Raw genomic sequence first — 16,130 nt, forward strand, 5'->3', positions numbered from 1 at the left:
CATATATATATATATATATATATATATATATATATATATATATATATATATATATATATATATATATATATATATATATATATATATAGTCAATGCGGCCAATTTTTTCCCCTCATCGAGCCTCTAATTATTGCATTGAGCCAGCTTTAATCATTCTAAACTGTTGCCATACCAACACTCACTGCGTTACATATCATTACACGATCATGTTGTGCACAACGTTCAATTAAATATTCCATGGATGCTTCACAAATTCCGGTTTTCCTAGTGCTGTTGGGCAAAGTATAGCCTGTAGAGGACTTCCCTCTGCATCCAGGGAGCCAATGGAGGCTCGTGCATGCGCTCACATGAGTTTCACCGGACAGTTTTTAATGACTGATATTGATGTATGGTAATTTCTTAGCTGGATCACATGACACAATTATCCCCAAGAATCGATCAAGATGTATTGCAGGTCTGCCTCCGTGGTGTGTTTTTCTTTTTTTCTTGTTTCTTCTTCTTCTTCTTCTTTCCCTCCCTGCACACGCCTGTGATGCTATACATGGACAAAGTTGCACAGAGTGGAGCTGCTAATGCTAATGCCTTCCCTCTGAGGCAGGGCAAAGGGAACCAGAGCTGGACATAATGACGGAATACGATGATCGCGCCTGTGCAGCGTCAAATATGTTCCTACCGAGCTGCACTTATTACGTTTCGACCCCTGATTTTACATCAGTCTCCTCCTTTTTACCGCAAACCACTTCGTGTCAGGTTAATTTCCCCTATTCACCCAACATCGGCCAAGTCCAACCTGTTCGAGAGGTCGCATTCAGGGATTACGGACTGGACCATCCCAAATGGCACTACAGGGGCAACTATGCGTCTTTCTACTCCACGGACGAGCTCATGCACCGGGACTTGATCCAGTCCTCCAGCAGCTCCAGCACCAGGGCGGATGTGAGATTCAAGAACGAGGGTTTGTACGGCCACCCCGGCGGAACCAGCTCGCCGTGCAGTTTTTTCACCGGTGCCGGTCGGAATGGGGTTCTACCGCAGGGCTTCGACCAGTTCTTTGACACACCACCTAATAACGCAGAGAAAGCCAATAACGCAGAGGTGTCCAAACAAAAGACAGAGTCTGCAAGTGCTCCCAGCAACAACCAGGCTTTAACCAAACTGGAGCAGCACAAAGCAGCTGATCCGACCGAGGAGGACGTGGATGAGGACGTGTCCTCCAACTGCGGGGAAAAGATCAACCCTCAGAGTAAGTATAATTGTGCAAATGAGAAGAAGAAGTGCAAAGAAATAAATCAACCTGTAGCAGACTGCACCGTGCATGTCCATCGTCCAGGGTTATGTGTCCTTTTATATGCATGCAAAAGATTTTATATCCCAATAAGATCTCCTTTACGGTTGTAAAGGTATTTACAATGGGGGAAACATGTCAGGTAACCAGTAAAAGGCTTGAATGTGCTCATGTAAAAAAAAAATCATATGGAGTTAAAGTTCTTGGACGTTAGTAAAAACATATATTTAAAAACTGGCTTCTCAGATTTGGTTTTAAAAAATGCTGTAGTGCGTGCTAAAATAATACGAGATTATAATACAAGCTTGTATTATATAATTTGTATTATCTGTCTTATAATTTCTATAATACAGAAATTATAATTTCAATTTCAATATGTTCTCTTTTTCACAAAATAACTAAAAAAAAAAGAGGAAAAACACAGAAACGACAGCACAATACACAAAAGGACAATATAAATATGAAAATAACGACGAAAATACATAAAATGAGGGGAAAAAAATACACATAAATAACCCAAAATAATACTACAAGATGGCAACAAACAAAATACAGAATGAAACCAAATAACAGAAAAACAAACCAAACCCACAACAAAAACACACAAATAATATAATTTTTGTAATCACAGCTTTGCGTATGGCAAATAAATAGTGTAAATAAATAAATCTATACAATCTCATATTTACATTTATTGTATACGAATTTAATCTGAGCAGTGTTTTAAATTAAATGGAAAGTATAGCAAACATGATGCAATATTGTGTGCGTGTGTGTGTGTGTGTGTGTGTGCGCGTGTGTGTGTGTGTGTGTGTACACTTTCAACTAAATATTTACATTTATATTTATTCAATTAATTAAATATATACCCACCATTCACTTAACCAGCACAACATTTATGTAACTTGCTCTTTTCCTTTATAGAAATTCATCTCCTTTGGTTCTTTCTCTGCAGGTTCATCCACCAAGTCCAGGAAGAAAAGGTGTCCTTACTCCAAATACCAGATCCGAGAACTTGAACGAGAGTTTTTCTTTAACGTGTACATTAACAAAGAGAAACGTCTGCAGTTGTCCCGGATGCTAAACCTGACCGACCGCCAGGTGAAGATCTGGTTTCAGAACAGAAGAATGAAAGAGAAAAAACTGAACCGTGATCGTCTGCAGTATTTCACTGGGAATCCTTTATTCTGATGATATACCTGACCTATGTGGTTGCGCTCGCGCACGCACGCACACACACACACACACACACACACACACACACACACACACACACACACACACACACACACACACACACACACACACACACACACACACACACACAATTAAAAAAGTGACTTCACACATATATATATATCTTTCATTTTTTTTTTTTTTTTTTTTTTTTACAAAACTTGGTATAGAAATCTGCAGTGCCATTATTCTACAGTAATAATTATATTTATTTGTATCCCCATTTGATTGCCAATGAATATATCAGTACATTTTCGAGCTGTGCTTTAAATCTATTTATATAAAATATATGTAGACATCTTCCATGTGTATGTATACATTTGCAAGGCGCATGTGCTTTATGTTGTGGTGTGAAATTAATAATAATAACATTAATAATAATAATAATAATAATAATAATAAAGCAGCTATGTTACATGCTGCTTATACTGTTCTGGGGGAGATCAAATATCACCAATAAGACCCTATAAACAGGCTTGACTTTGTCTTGACTTTGTAGTGAAAGTATCTGGTCCTTTGCAGACTTGTATGGTCCCGTTATTTCCTTTGCTTTGAAAAACTGGATTGTTTACTAAACCTTGAACCGTCTAGACAGTATAATAAAAGTAGCAGTAAATGTCTAAATAGGGGGCTATTGGACTTTGTTGTCCCAACCCCCAGACCACATGAGTACCGATTCTCCTTCCTGTCTTAAAGCAGTTTTTTAACTCCAGGCAAGAAGAACTCGGGACAATTCAGCAGATTTGACTCAAAAAAAATCACTGCTTATCTTATTTTCACACACTGGGATATTTGTGATGCTGATTAAATTAAGGTCTTGGACTATATTCTAACTGGGAAACCATCATCAGGCATGGATGAGTATGTTTTTTTTTCTTCTTCTTCTTCCCCACAAGTTTGTTTCCTATAAATAGCATCGAGACGCAGTAGTTGAGTTGGTTTCTTAATCTTCTTTGAATTTGATGTGATGGGAAGTGTCTCCTGAATGTGCCCCTTTTCCTGCTTCATTAGTTTAAATCCACCCCAAAGCTGTCTTTGCAAGTCATGTAATGTCTTAATGCGCGCTCTTTCCCAGTGTGGTGTTTTTTTTTTAATCTGTTATTTTGGGTTTTAGCAACAGGGGTGGCAAACTAAATAAACTCACCAACTGCAGACAAAAAAAAAAAACAAGAACAAAAAAAAAAAACAATCATTTTACTGATAATTCATGTGACGCAGTAGGTTATTAGTTGTCAGCAGTATAACAATAGCCTTTGTTTGTTCTTCTTTTAGGGAAAATTAAGTTTGCAGAGGGATTCATGCTGCTTTCATATGTGGTGGATCATACCTGCAGTTATTTCCCAGAAAGGCAGTTGGAAATGTAAGGTTTCATTAAGCTTTTATTTGGCTTGTCACGTACGTCCTGCAGTGAAATTGCGTTACCAACTGTGTAGGGTATTTCAGTCTGATTCTCCATGTATCCACATGAGGGCACACTTTCAGTGCAGGTGGAAAACGCACAGTTCAGCCAATTTAACACCCACTCACAGTCTGCCTCTGGGAGAATAATCATTTCACCACACAGCGTGTTCTTCACTTTAACTTTTACTCTAATTATTACTAATTATGGTAGATTAAATTACACACCCAAAAACGTCCTTTTGATGACTTTCTTATTTATATCAAAAGGTTTAAGAGAGAAGCCTGCGGCAGCTTCATTCTCGATTAAAACTGCGACCCCTGCTCATTTATAAGCATGCTTTTTTTTTATGTTCGCCCGTTCCTTCTTCTGTATCAGTGTTAGTGTTATTTCACATTATTTTTGAAACGCAATTTTGTGATTTCCCTTCATTACAGTCAACATTTTTGTTTTTTGTATTTGTAAAATCCAAATTTTAGTATCCTAAAGCAGTGACATTTTTCCTCAATGGGATTTCAAGCATTGTGGTGTTGGTATATATGTTTGATTTTTGTCTGATTTTTTATTTATTTTTTTTTATAGCTAATTATCATAAAGTTGTCGTTGCCAGATCATCTGTCTGTTTTCCACACACACACACACACACACACACAAAAACGTCACAATTTGAAACTTGTTATGTATTTGTTTTGTGTTTTGATTGTGGACATGAACGAATCACCACATTTTATTAAAAAAAAAAAAGAAAAAAAAAAAGGGAAAAAAAGTATACATATTTGCAAGTTCGATCATTACATTTAACGTGTATCAACGGACCAGTTTTTTTTTTTTTTTTTTTTGAAATTATTCACTACCAGGCAAGTGTTGTATATGTTTTGTTTGTATGTATATGTATGTATGAATTGTTGATTTTATCTAAACAATATACTCCCTACATTAAAATATTTGTTATCATGGTATATTAAATAATTCCAATTACCTTTGCGCATATATGCTATTATTAAAAAGATGTTTTAAAAAAAATGTTATTTGAGTCTGATGTCGTCTTTGAATATTTTAGTATATAGGATTTTTTCCTGTGCCCGTGCGATGATTTACATTATGTATTTACGCATTCATTTGCGTGTGTATTTACAGCCTCGTATAAATAGCGTTGAAGAAAAAAATAAAGTCGTCGCGTGGCTGATCACACTCACAGGAAACGGTCTTTGTCAGTTTGCCAAATCAAAATCGCGGATGTCTTCACATCCTTTTCCTTCTTTTTATTTATATTCATGCATGCGTTGTTTTCGTTATCATTTTCGGGGCCTTCTTTAAACTATTTGTGGCCTTTTTCGTATTTACAATTATTTGTCTCTATTTTGAATACCTATAAAAATTCGCTAGAATTATGTAAAACAGTTTAATGATAGCAGCCAATAATCTACGGACTCTGCCCGCAATTACAAGATAGTATAAAAATGTTATTTTAAACACATGTATAATAATAATAATAATAATAATAATAATAATAATAATAACGTGGCTTTATTATGAAAACAACAAGGAAAATGTAAATGATTTAAAATTTAGAATTGCTTCATGTCTTCATGATTTAATATTTATATTTAATAAAAATAAATATCCTTGTTCTCATTGTTTATTTATCGTCTTAGTGGCTCCCCTTGCAAATACACTGATCTACCTTTTTATTTTCTCTGTATCTTGCACACAAGAGTTGTCTTTTAATTTCCTTGTGTACAATATAATTTTATTCTAAAAACACAATTTGTACTAATATATACGTTAATTAATTCTAATCAATATTTGCGGCACCACATTGTTTTTGAGAAAACTCTTTCGAAATGTATTTGTGAAATTATAATTATTCATTAGTTAGTTAGTTAACTTTCCTTAAAAAATAAAATAAAAAATACGTTCAAAGGAAAAGAGGAAATTCCAGGCAAATATTTTTGTTAGTGCTTTTAAATAGTGGAGAGGAGTTTTTTTTTTTTTTTTTTTTAAAAATGAAAACAAAAATAAATAATTAGCAAATCTATTGATTATGGCGGGGTTACATGTTTTAATGCATTATGCGGCTGCTGTGTTTCACTTTAAAATACACACACACACACACACACACACACACACACACACACACACACACACACACACACACACACACACACACACACACACACACACACACACACACACACATACAGAGAGAGAGAGAGAGATTGAAATTGAGCACAATATCATATGTCAGGTGATTTTTTATTTTTATTTTTATTTAATACAAGTGTGAACTAGTTTGGATCATGACCACGGTGAAGTAGTTCTGATGGCATTGGGACATTTTTTGGACATCGGTCCTTTTTTTCTTTTTTCACCCATTTTTTTAAATCAATCAGCCATGAAATCCCGCGATGTTCCTCCGCCTACGCGACTTTTAGCAAAATCATTTTCAAGTCCGTGTCGTAGGTGTCGCTGTTGACCACGAGTCTATCCGCAGCAGGCGCGCGTGCAGGGGGGGAGAGGAGGCTGCGTCTCAAGGCCATTTTCAAATCTCATTGGTGGGTTTGTCATGTGGTCCGGAGGCATCCTGACTTACAGATTGTTTTTCCTAGATATGTCATCTTACAAAGGACATCTCTCTCCTCTAAAGAACTTAAGCCCCTAAAAAAAAAAAATGTCCTTTCCTGGTTCTGCTGCTGGCTCGTCTGCGGCAAACACGTTTTTAGTAGATTCTCTGATCGGTGCGTGCAGGACGGACAGCTTTTATTCCAACAGCAACATGTACAGCATGCCGCCCGGCTCAGAAATGGGAACTTACGGAATGCAAACCTGTGGACTCGTGCCGTCGTTTGGCAAAAGAGCTGGGGATGTCAACCACCAAAATATGGGCATTAATGTCCACTCGTATTTACCTCAAATAGAAAACTGGACCGACCCGAGCCGACCTTGCAGAATAGATCCGCCTAATCACCAGATGTCAAATTGTACATTTTCACAGAGCATAAAGGAAGAGAGTAACTGCTGCATGTACACCGATAAGAGAGTCCACAAAGTCAGCTCCTCAGATGCATATTCTAACATCATTCCTGAATCTGGTCCAGATGGTCCGGAGATCCCAGTTCCGGGCTATTTCAGACTGAGCCAAACTTATAATGCCAACGGGAAGCACCAGGACAACTACTGCCATGACCCGCCGAGTCCAAACCCGACCCTGATGCAGCTCAGCCGGGTCACACCAAAGCCTGCAACTGCGTCCTCCAACTTCCCAGAGGTGGAGAAGAAACCAGACGACGCCCCAGAGCACCCAGAAACCAGGAGAAGCCCGATCCCAGCAGCAGCAGCAGCAGCAGCAGCAGCAGCAGACAGCCCGGAGCCTAAGTGTGGCATGGCAGAGAAAGTGTGCACAGAAGCTTCTCCTGTGTCCAGTCCTGAGCTGCTGCCCCACAAGGAAGGGAAAGGTGGGTTATTATTGGCTACAATGAAAGGCTTTTTTATCGCATTGGGGCTGTGCTGAAAAGGCTCCAGCATAATAAAAAGCCAAGTATAAAACACAAACAACCCTAAAGTCGTAATGTTTAATGAGAGTCTTTCTCAGGTTGCAGTAATAGGCGAGCAGTCAATGGTTTTACCATGCAACACGCTGCTGCTGCTGCTGCTGCTAGTGCAAGCTTCACCCTTTTTATTTGATTTGCTCGTGTTTAATTCGGTGAGAATATGAGAATGTTTCTTACTCAGTCTGTTGCTTTATTTTGGTGGAGGGAATGAAAAGAAGACGCAATAATGTGTCAAACATCTGGTCTCCATTTTTGTGGTAAGTTGATGCAGCCTTTGTGAAATGGTGCAGTGGGTGCACAACAGTTTTTGTTTTAAACTCATTTCAATATAAGTGTAATATAAATTAATGTTCTTGATTATAGCAAGTTGGTTTGATTCAAATGCTTTTTCTTTTTTTTTTTTTCCTTTAAAGAAAAACTTTTTTTTTGTGTCTGTCTATATATGTATTAAACTTTGTCTATTTCACTTGAAATAACTTCTGGGTTTGAGGTAATTTGAATGTTTATTAGAAATGGCGCGTGTTCTAATTGTTCAATTCAATTCAATAGTCATATTTGACATGCATCAGCTGCCTATAGGTTCCCAAAGTGGGGTACGGATACCCCCAGGGGTACACAAATTGTCATAAGAGTACGCGAATAAAAATTGAAAAACAGAGGGGTAGATTTGTTTTTCCAAAAACAGAGATTTGTTCCTCACTAAAAATTGTCAGTCGGCTAATTAATTAAATAATGCAAAAAAAATAAACAATAATAATAATAAAAAAAAGTGATATATAAGATGTTTTCTTGTGTGGTTACAGATTATTATTATTGTATATTATTTCTCAACAGGATAGGTTAACTTCAGGGACAAATTTCACTCATAGGGCTACATTGTATATTATTATGTTGTTTTTTTTTTTCTTTTTTTTTTAGCAGATGATTCATGGATTGATTTGAAGTTTCTGGTGTTCTTTATATTCATGTCTCTGATTTGAATCTTTGCAGAATCGAAGAACGACTCGCTGACAAACAACTGGCTAACAGCGAAAAGTGGCAGAAAGAAAAGATGCCCATACACCAAGCACCAGACCTTGGAGTTGGAAAAGGAGTTTCTGTTCAATATGTACCTGACCAGAGAGCGCCGCCTAGAGATCAGCAGGAGCATCAACCTGACCGACAGGCAGGTCAAGATCTGGTTTCAAAACCGCAGGATGAAGCTGAAGAAAATGAACAGGGAAAACCGCATTCGTGAACTGACCTCAAACCTCACCTTTTCGTGAGCTTTGAATGCCATCACTCATACAGTTTGGTGCTTTGGTGCCATTAGACATGGATATCTGAACAAAACTGTGACACATGTACATTTATCTTATAGAAGCATGTACGTGTTCGTGCGTTGTTGTATCCCATATTTGTTTCATCACAGGGTAAAACGTTTTTGGTCTTAAATTATTGGTAAAAGATCACGAAAATTCACATAGCTGTAAAATAGAAAAAATAGCTGCATTTCAGGCGAAAAAAAAAAAAAAAAAAAGCACATTTGTTTGATGTATAAAGTTTGCTTTACAGTGAGTGCAGCAGGCCATCTGCTCAGTAGAAATGTAGATAATATAGAGTTTTGTGAGCTTTAAAGTGGCGAAAAGCCATGTTATTCTGTGAATCCATTGCATGTATGTAGCATGTATCGAAATAAATATATACACAAAGACGTTACATCTGTTGTACTGTAGACAAGACATGTCGCTAACTGTGTTTTTTGTTTTTCTAAATTACTGCAAAGCAACATTGTTCAAAACGGGATTTTATAAAGCAATAAAAGTCCAGTGCGAGTTTAAAACCACTCTGTTTAGATTGTATTATTTTTATTTTTATTCTTTTTTTAGTGTTTGTGTTGCATAAAGGATATTGTTATTAAAGCTTTTTATTTGTGTGCAAATGCTCTTTTATATTGTCAAAATTCAGGAAATTTCAGTTCGTGTGTTTGTTTGTCTAATGAGGAGCAGTGTATTTTAAAAAAATACATTTTATTTATTTACAAAAAAATAAACAAAAAAAAAAGGCTTTGAATCAAAGACAATTATTCACTCGTGGTTTGCATTTAAAGCATCATATTTGGACAAAAACAAATATAACACAAGTAATCCTTTTTTCACGAGTTCAGTATAAGAATAAAAACAACATAAAAAAAACAACATTCATTTAAAAAGTAACGTAATACTACGGTATGGATTAATAAGTGCGTAATAAGCTTGAAAGTGTAAAAATAATAATACTAAATGTGCGTATTTGTGCATGGGATACGCAGGAATTATGATTGACGTGAAATAAAAAGTGTCTAAAATTATAAAATCACATTACGTGTCGAAGTAGTGTGTATATTGAAAAGTAATTTGATTAATTGATTAAAAATACAATTCCATTGGAGTATTGTATTTGTACTTAAATAGTTTGGATTGTACGTTTTTGTGACTAAGCATTTATTTCAGAGTGCTTTTTAAAATATTTACATTTATTCAATTAAAAATTGGTCTAATATGATTATTTTCTTTTTTAAATAGATAAATGTAGCAGATTCATCCTAAATAACAAGAAAATTGGTTTACAACGTTTTGTCAAAACCTCGTGTAGTTTTCCTTAAGGCTATATTTCTTAAAAGATTAAAGTCAAATGGGATTTAACCTATATATTTGCGACTTGCAGTTTGCACACAGACGTAAGCACTTCACCAAAGCCTTCCTTTTTTTTTTTTTTTTTTTTGTTTTTTCCAAAATGACGGCACATATAATCACACGCACCTCGTAAAACCTTTATTGATGCATTATTGCGTTTCTTTTTAAATGAACAACATTTTTTGACAACAGTTATTTCCGGTTAAACTTTGAAGGAAATAAAAAGCGACACAGAAAATGTGTCCTTGCCAAAATAATAAGAATGGAAGAACGGAAACGGCGTCTGTTGGTTTTTTTTTTTTTTTTTTTTTTTTTTTTTTTTACAACATGTTATTATCTAATTTAAGAGGACTGTGTAAGTCTATAAAGCGTTTTACAAGCAGTGACTGTATCAGGACGATAATATAAGAGTTTTTTAAGGATTAGGATACAATAATCTAATCAGAGTGTTGATGCGTTGTATTATCCAGCAGACAGAAGAAAAAAACTGCACAAAGGCGATTTATTTAAGCGATGTTTTTTTTTTTTTTTTTTAATTATTGTCTATAGACACATCAGAATTGGCTTTTTTAATCATATGTGAAATGAAAAGCAGAATAAAATTTAAAAAAAAAGGAGAGCAGGGGCAGAATTGATTTACTCGCTGTATTGGTAAATATGACCACGTGATCCATGTAACCAATCCCTGTAGATGAAGCGCAGCAAAATACTAAGATTGTGCTCAGAGGAAGGCTTCCCGTAACAGTTCAACGCTTATTATATGACTAGGAAGGGATAAAAAAAAATGTCTTCCACTGGCACCCTTGGTAACTGCTATGTGGACGCTGTGATGGCCCAGGACCCGGAGGATGTTTACGGGGCTCGTTTTATCCAGGCTCCACACTCCATGACCTCTAGGCCGTCAGGTGCCGCGGACAACGGAGACTTTTCCTCGTGTAATTTCGCCTCCAAATCCGCTGTTTTCCCTTCGTCCTGGTCCTCGGTTCATCCTCAGGGGATTTATCACCCATACGTCCACCACCATCATCACCACCACCACCACCAGTCCCATCTGCCCACCTCGGATAGCAGATATGTCGGCGTGCGCTCCTGGATGGACCCTATCCCGAACCACGTTTCCTTCCCCGGGTTCCACTCCAGCAGCACCCGGCCGTACGGGACCAAACAGGAGGTTTTACCTGCAGCGAATAAGGCTCCAGAAGGCGAGTCAATGGAAGCCGAAGCTCGGACACTGTCTGGGGGTGAGTTTCCTCCCTGTGGAGGACCGGGGAGTCCAGAAAAGACGAGCAAAGAGCTGAGTGGCAGTGAGCTTTCCAGCCACAGCGAGCCCAAAGTCGAGAAACAACAACTTGACCCAAGTAAGTAAAGCAAATTCTTCCCCAAGTCACGATTTACAACCCCGAGAACTGTATGAGCATGGGTGTGTAAAACTGCAGGTTTTACTAACCTATAAAAGTGTCTCATACACTATACAGTGGCTCGGAAAGGGGGGAATATCCCGTCCTATAGTAGTTATACAGCAGATATTCTCATGTTTTCACTGGACACTCATCATATAAACACATGTTTTTTTTCTATTTTATACAATAGTTTACTTTATCTTTTGTTTTTATGACCCACCTCAGAAACCTTACAACGAAACGTTACTTTGTTAGCCCTGACGAATACATGCTTTTTAACGATTTTCCCATTATAATAAAGGATTATAGTATCTCTTTACTTATTTTGATATTTTTTATTTTGTTTTTTTTTTTCAAAATTTGGTGTGCCTGGTCTCCCCATTTTTTGACAAAAAATAAGTAAAAATAAAATAAGAATAACTGTATTAAGATTTTTATTTAATTTGATTAATTTACACTTTGTAAAAAAAAATGAAAAAAATAAATACAAAAGTCAAAAATGCCCACATGGTCATAATAATAATAATGATGATGATAATAATAATAATAATAATTTGATTTCTGTGATTTTCAGACAACCCTGCTGCAAACTGGATTCACGCACGCTCAACGAGAAAGAAGCGATGTCCTTACACTAAATATCAGACTCTGGAGCTGGAGAAGGAGTTTCTCTTCAACATGTATTTGACCAGAGACCGTCGCTATGAGGTGGCCCGCATCCTCAGCCTGACCGAGAGACAAGTGAAGATCTGGTTCCAGAACAGGAGGATGAAGATGAAGAAGATGAACAGAGAACGAGGAGGAAAAGAATAAAAGATCACTCCAGCAGCCATTCTCCTTTTTTAGGGGGTGAAAACACCTTTAACACTTCTTAGCCTTTACCTTTTCTTTTGGATGGAGCCTTTCGTAGCCGTGACTCTTTTTATTTTTTAGATACACTTTAATATGAAATGGCAGTATGGGGCTCCACCATGTGCAACGGATATTGTTCAATGTTTCCATTAGAACCCCACTTTTTTATTGTTTACATTTTACACGGACTTTAATGGAAACCTGCCTCGGTCTGTTCAGTGCTTTTTATATAGTTGTTAAGATTTTTGGAGTTTTAAATTGTATAAAAGGTTTTAACTGCTTTTGTTCTGACTGTCATGAGTATATATATATATATATATATATATATATATAATATAATATAAACACACACACACACACACACACACACACACACACACACACACACACACACACACACACACACACACACACACACACACACACACAGATAATACTCAATAAATTCAAAAAACACATAAAAAGCTATGTGAAATTAAATATATATATATTTTATACTTTTTAAATGCATTTTTCTTCTAAAAACCAATCGACACGTTCAGTCACTTTCAGACTCTGAATTTTTATACGTCTAATAAACCGTAGGTAGGAGGTGCTGCAGCGGAATTCCAATTTATTGTCCAACTTGTACGAACAATTACTTTAAAGCAGGAAGAAATGCGCACCAATAAAGCTATAGAAACGACTAGACGTCTGGCCTAAATTAGTTTACAGCCCTGGCCAGTAATTACAGTCTCTTTTGAAAAGCTCTCTTCTATAGGGTGTTTTTGCGTCTGTTGCTGACAAACAGAGACTATATAGACACTTTCCTGCAGGGTGTCTGCTCGATGGATTGTTTCAGAGGAAATGCACCATCACCTTAATGGTCACGTTTATTCATCAACTGCACTTCCTACTGATGGGAAAAAACCTTAACTTTGACTGGTGTGTGTGTGTGGGTGTGGGTGTGTGTGCACGTGTGTGTGGAGCTGGGCCTCATTTTCTATTGGTTTTCTGCAGGGTTTTACTCTAGATATTAACACTATAAAGGCTGTAAGATGGTTTTCTTCAACGTCACACCCTCAAACCAAACACCTGCTTTCTAATTCAATGAAGTTAAAGATAAAAACAAAACAAAAAGTCAATGCTTTTTTTTTTTTATTATTATTATTGCAGGTGTCTTTTGTAATTACCAGCATCGCTAGAGGGCGATGTTGTTCTTCAAGTCTACACAAGCTTAGCTCATAAACAGGCTGAAAAACGCAAAAAACAACAACGGTGGATGCACACTTTCCGGTTTAAAACGTGTTTTGCATTAAAAATACATGAATACTGTATTATTTATTATTTACCATTTGTAGGATAGAAAATCTGCTTTTTACTCATCATAAATGCTTATTGATCAACATTACACACACACACACACACACACACATACACACAAATATTCCCTGCATGTGGTTGGGGAAAAAAACCAAAAAAACAAAAACCTATTGATAACAGCAGCTTTAACCCATCTCACAGAAACTATTACTGTGTTTGAATTTAGAGTAAAGAGTCGGAATTCCCCCTAAACCTTCCATATCCTCTCCTTAACTATAACCAATTGATTTATTTTCTCATTTCCCTCAAGTACAGCAAAGTCTTTGTCCGACATCTTAAGCACCACTGAGAAAATCGATCAGATAGATCTATACATAGATAGATAGATAGATAGATAGATAGATAGATAGATAGATAGATAGATAGATAGATAGATAGATAGATAGATAGATAGATAGATAGATAGATAGATAGATAGATAGATAGTTTCATGTGTGCAACATTAAAAATACATTATGTGTTGACATTTTTTACAGTCTTTTCTCCTTGTTGCTGATCTTTTTTACGAACTGCTGAAGACTATCAGTAAAACGTTTAACTATTAAACACATGGCGCTGACAATATAAAAACACATTTGCTCTGTAAAGCTTCAAAGTCCTGGACTTTTATTACATTGTTTAAACAAGATTCCACTCTGTAAATGGGCGGCGGCTGCATCATGGAGTGTTAACAGGGAGATATATATATATATATATATATATATATATATATATATATATATATATATATATATATATATATATAGTATTCCATCCTGCAGCCATCTTTCCGTGCGCATGCAGACGTCATGTATGGATCATGTGCCTCTCCACATATAGGCTACACTGATCGGTGTCAGATGTAAAGAAAACGCGTAGATAAGATGAAGATGTGGACGTCAACGAGTAAGAAAGCAGTGTGTGTGTGGTTCCTAATGGGGTACAAACTGAGGCGTGCGGCCCAAAATGGATCATGAAACAAAAGGCTGAGTTTTAAGCATTTCTATACTTCACCAACATCCAACGTTTATTTTTAAATGATTTCTTTACTTTTCTTTATTAAACAAAGGTAAACAATTGTACCTATATATGCTAGTGTTTATCTTGTGCTTTGATTATACATGATCAAATATAGTAACTTGATGCTATTTTATCAAACTACTAATTTGAATCTAGGTTATTTTTCTTACTCTCGGCTGTCTAATTATATAAGCTTTATACCAAAATACGTTTTCGTTTACTGGGCTTTTATTTGTGAATTAGTATGCAAAAAAAGTTTACAATTTAATGTGCGGGATTGCAATTTACAATGAATTTACACACAATAGTGGAATATACCACATGAGAGCTCTACACTGAGCCTTTTGTGGCTTATTTAAAGTGAAAGGCCAAATATTTAAAGTGAAAGGCCAAATATACCTGGGACAGACATCACAAGGCATATAATAAAAAGGAATAAAAAAACAATTTTAGAAATGAAAAATTCATTTAATTTCACACGAAACTTTTAACAAAAACAGTTTAGGCCAACAGCAGAAATACAGAGATAAGTAATTTGTTGATTTTTATTCATTTTTATTTGAGAAAATTATAAATCTTCTTTATGTTTAAAAGATGCAAACTGATTTTGACAGCATTTTGATACGCCTGATATAAACTATTATTTTCTAACTCATATTTGCACCAAAGGGATGTAATAATGCAAGATATAGAAAAGATTTACACAATTACGACGTAGATGTTTGCCTTAGGCTGTTTATATTTATATTTTCCTTTTTTTTTTTTACTTTAAAAATGTGCTGCTATTTTCTGTGACATTAGGCTGTGTAAACGTGCAGCAGCACCACAGCCTTATCTCTCAGTCCTGTGGTGGCTATAAGCTTTTTATTATTCCTTTAGGTGCTGCAGCTGTGTGTAGCCTATCAACATTTACCACCACTGCTGTCTGCAATTAAACTACAGCCAACGACCCCTGCTCTCTGACTCATTCACGATACACATTCACACTAAGATTAAAAACCTGACTGGTTCTAAATGTCAGTTTTAAGCTGGATTATTATTATTTTTTTTTAAATATATATAAAATGATACCTTTCTTCTTATAGTAAATGGTGATTGTGAAATGCAATGATGGCTCCCTCTAGCTATAGAAAGCATAAAGAAAATGTGAGAAAATATGAAATTTAAAGTAAAACATACTTATTTCACTCAAAAAAACAACAACTTTACAATCAAAATACATACGGACTCTATTGAGCAAATATCGAGATAACTGACTAAATAAGGGGTAAATGGAGGTTAAACTCATAATGATAATAAAAATAATAATAATAATAAATCTAACATGAATTAGAAATGACGACATGCACAAAAACACACACGTGCATGCCTCGACCAACACCGTGTTCCATG

General features: G+C 36.0%; 3 protein-coding genes across 3 annotated transcripts; all 3 read left to right on the forward strand.

The window, feature by feature from the left end:
- Positions 1 to 624: 624 nt before the first annotated feature.
- On the forward strand, positions 625 to 2,476 carry hoxd11a (homeobox D11a). Its single transcript, XM_028436556.1, has 2 exons — positions 625 to 1,243; positions 2,241 to 2,476. The coding sequence occupies exons 1-2, from the start codon at positions 625 to 627 to the stop codon at positions 2,474 to 2,476; spliced, it is 855 nt and encodes a 284-aa protein (XP_028292357.1).
- Positions 2,477 to 6,449: 3,973 nt separating this feature from the next.
- hoxd10a (homeobox D10a) lies at positions 6,450 to 9,006 on the forward strand. The gene is made up of 2 exons (XM_028436362.1): positions 6,450 to 7,375; positions 8,462 to 9,006. The coding sequence occupies exons 1-2, from the start codon at positions 6,592 to 6,594 to the stop codon at positions 8,734 to 8,736; spliced, it is 1,059 nt and encodes a 352-aa protein (XP_028292163.1). The 5' UTR covers positions 6,450 to 6,591; the 3' UTR covers positions 8,737 to 9,006.
- A 1,741-nt stretch (positions 9,007 to 10,747) lies between these two features.
- On the forward strand, positions 10,748 to 12,657 carry hoxd9a (homeobox D9a). The gene is made up of 2 exons (XM_028436234.1): positions 10,748 to 11,483; positions 12,100 to 12,657. Exons 1-2 carry the CDS (start codon positions 10,910 to 10,912, stop codon positions 12,336 to 12,338), a joined length of 813 nt encoding a protein of 270 aa, XP_028292035.1. The 5' UTR covers positions 10,748 to 10,909; the 3' UTR covers positions 12,339 to 12,657.
- The last annotated feature ends 3,473 nt before the right edge of the window (positions 12,658 to 16,130 follow it).

Source organism: Gouania willdenowi, chromosome 21, assembly GCF_900634775.1.
Source record: "Gouania willdenowi chromosome 21, fGouWil2.1, whole genome shotgun sequence".
Lineage (NCBI taxonomy): Eukaryota > Metazoa > Chordata > Actinopteri > Blenniiformes > Gobiesocidae > Gouania > Gouania willdenowi.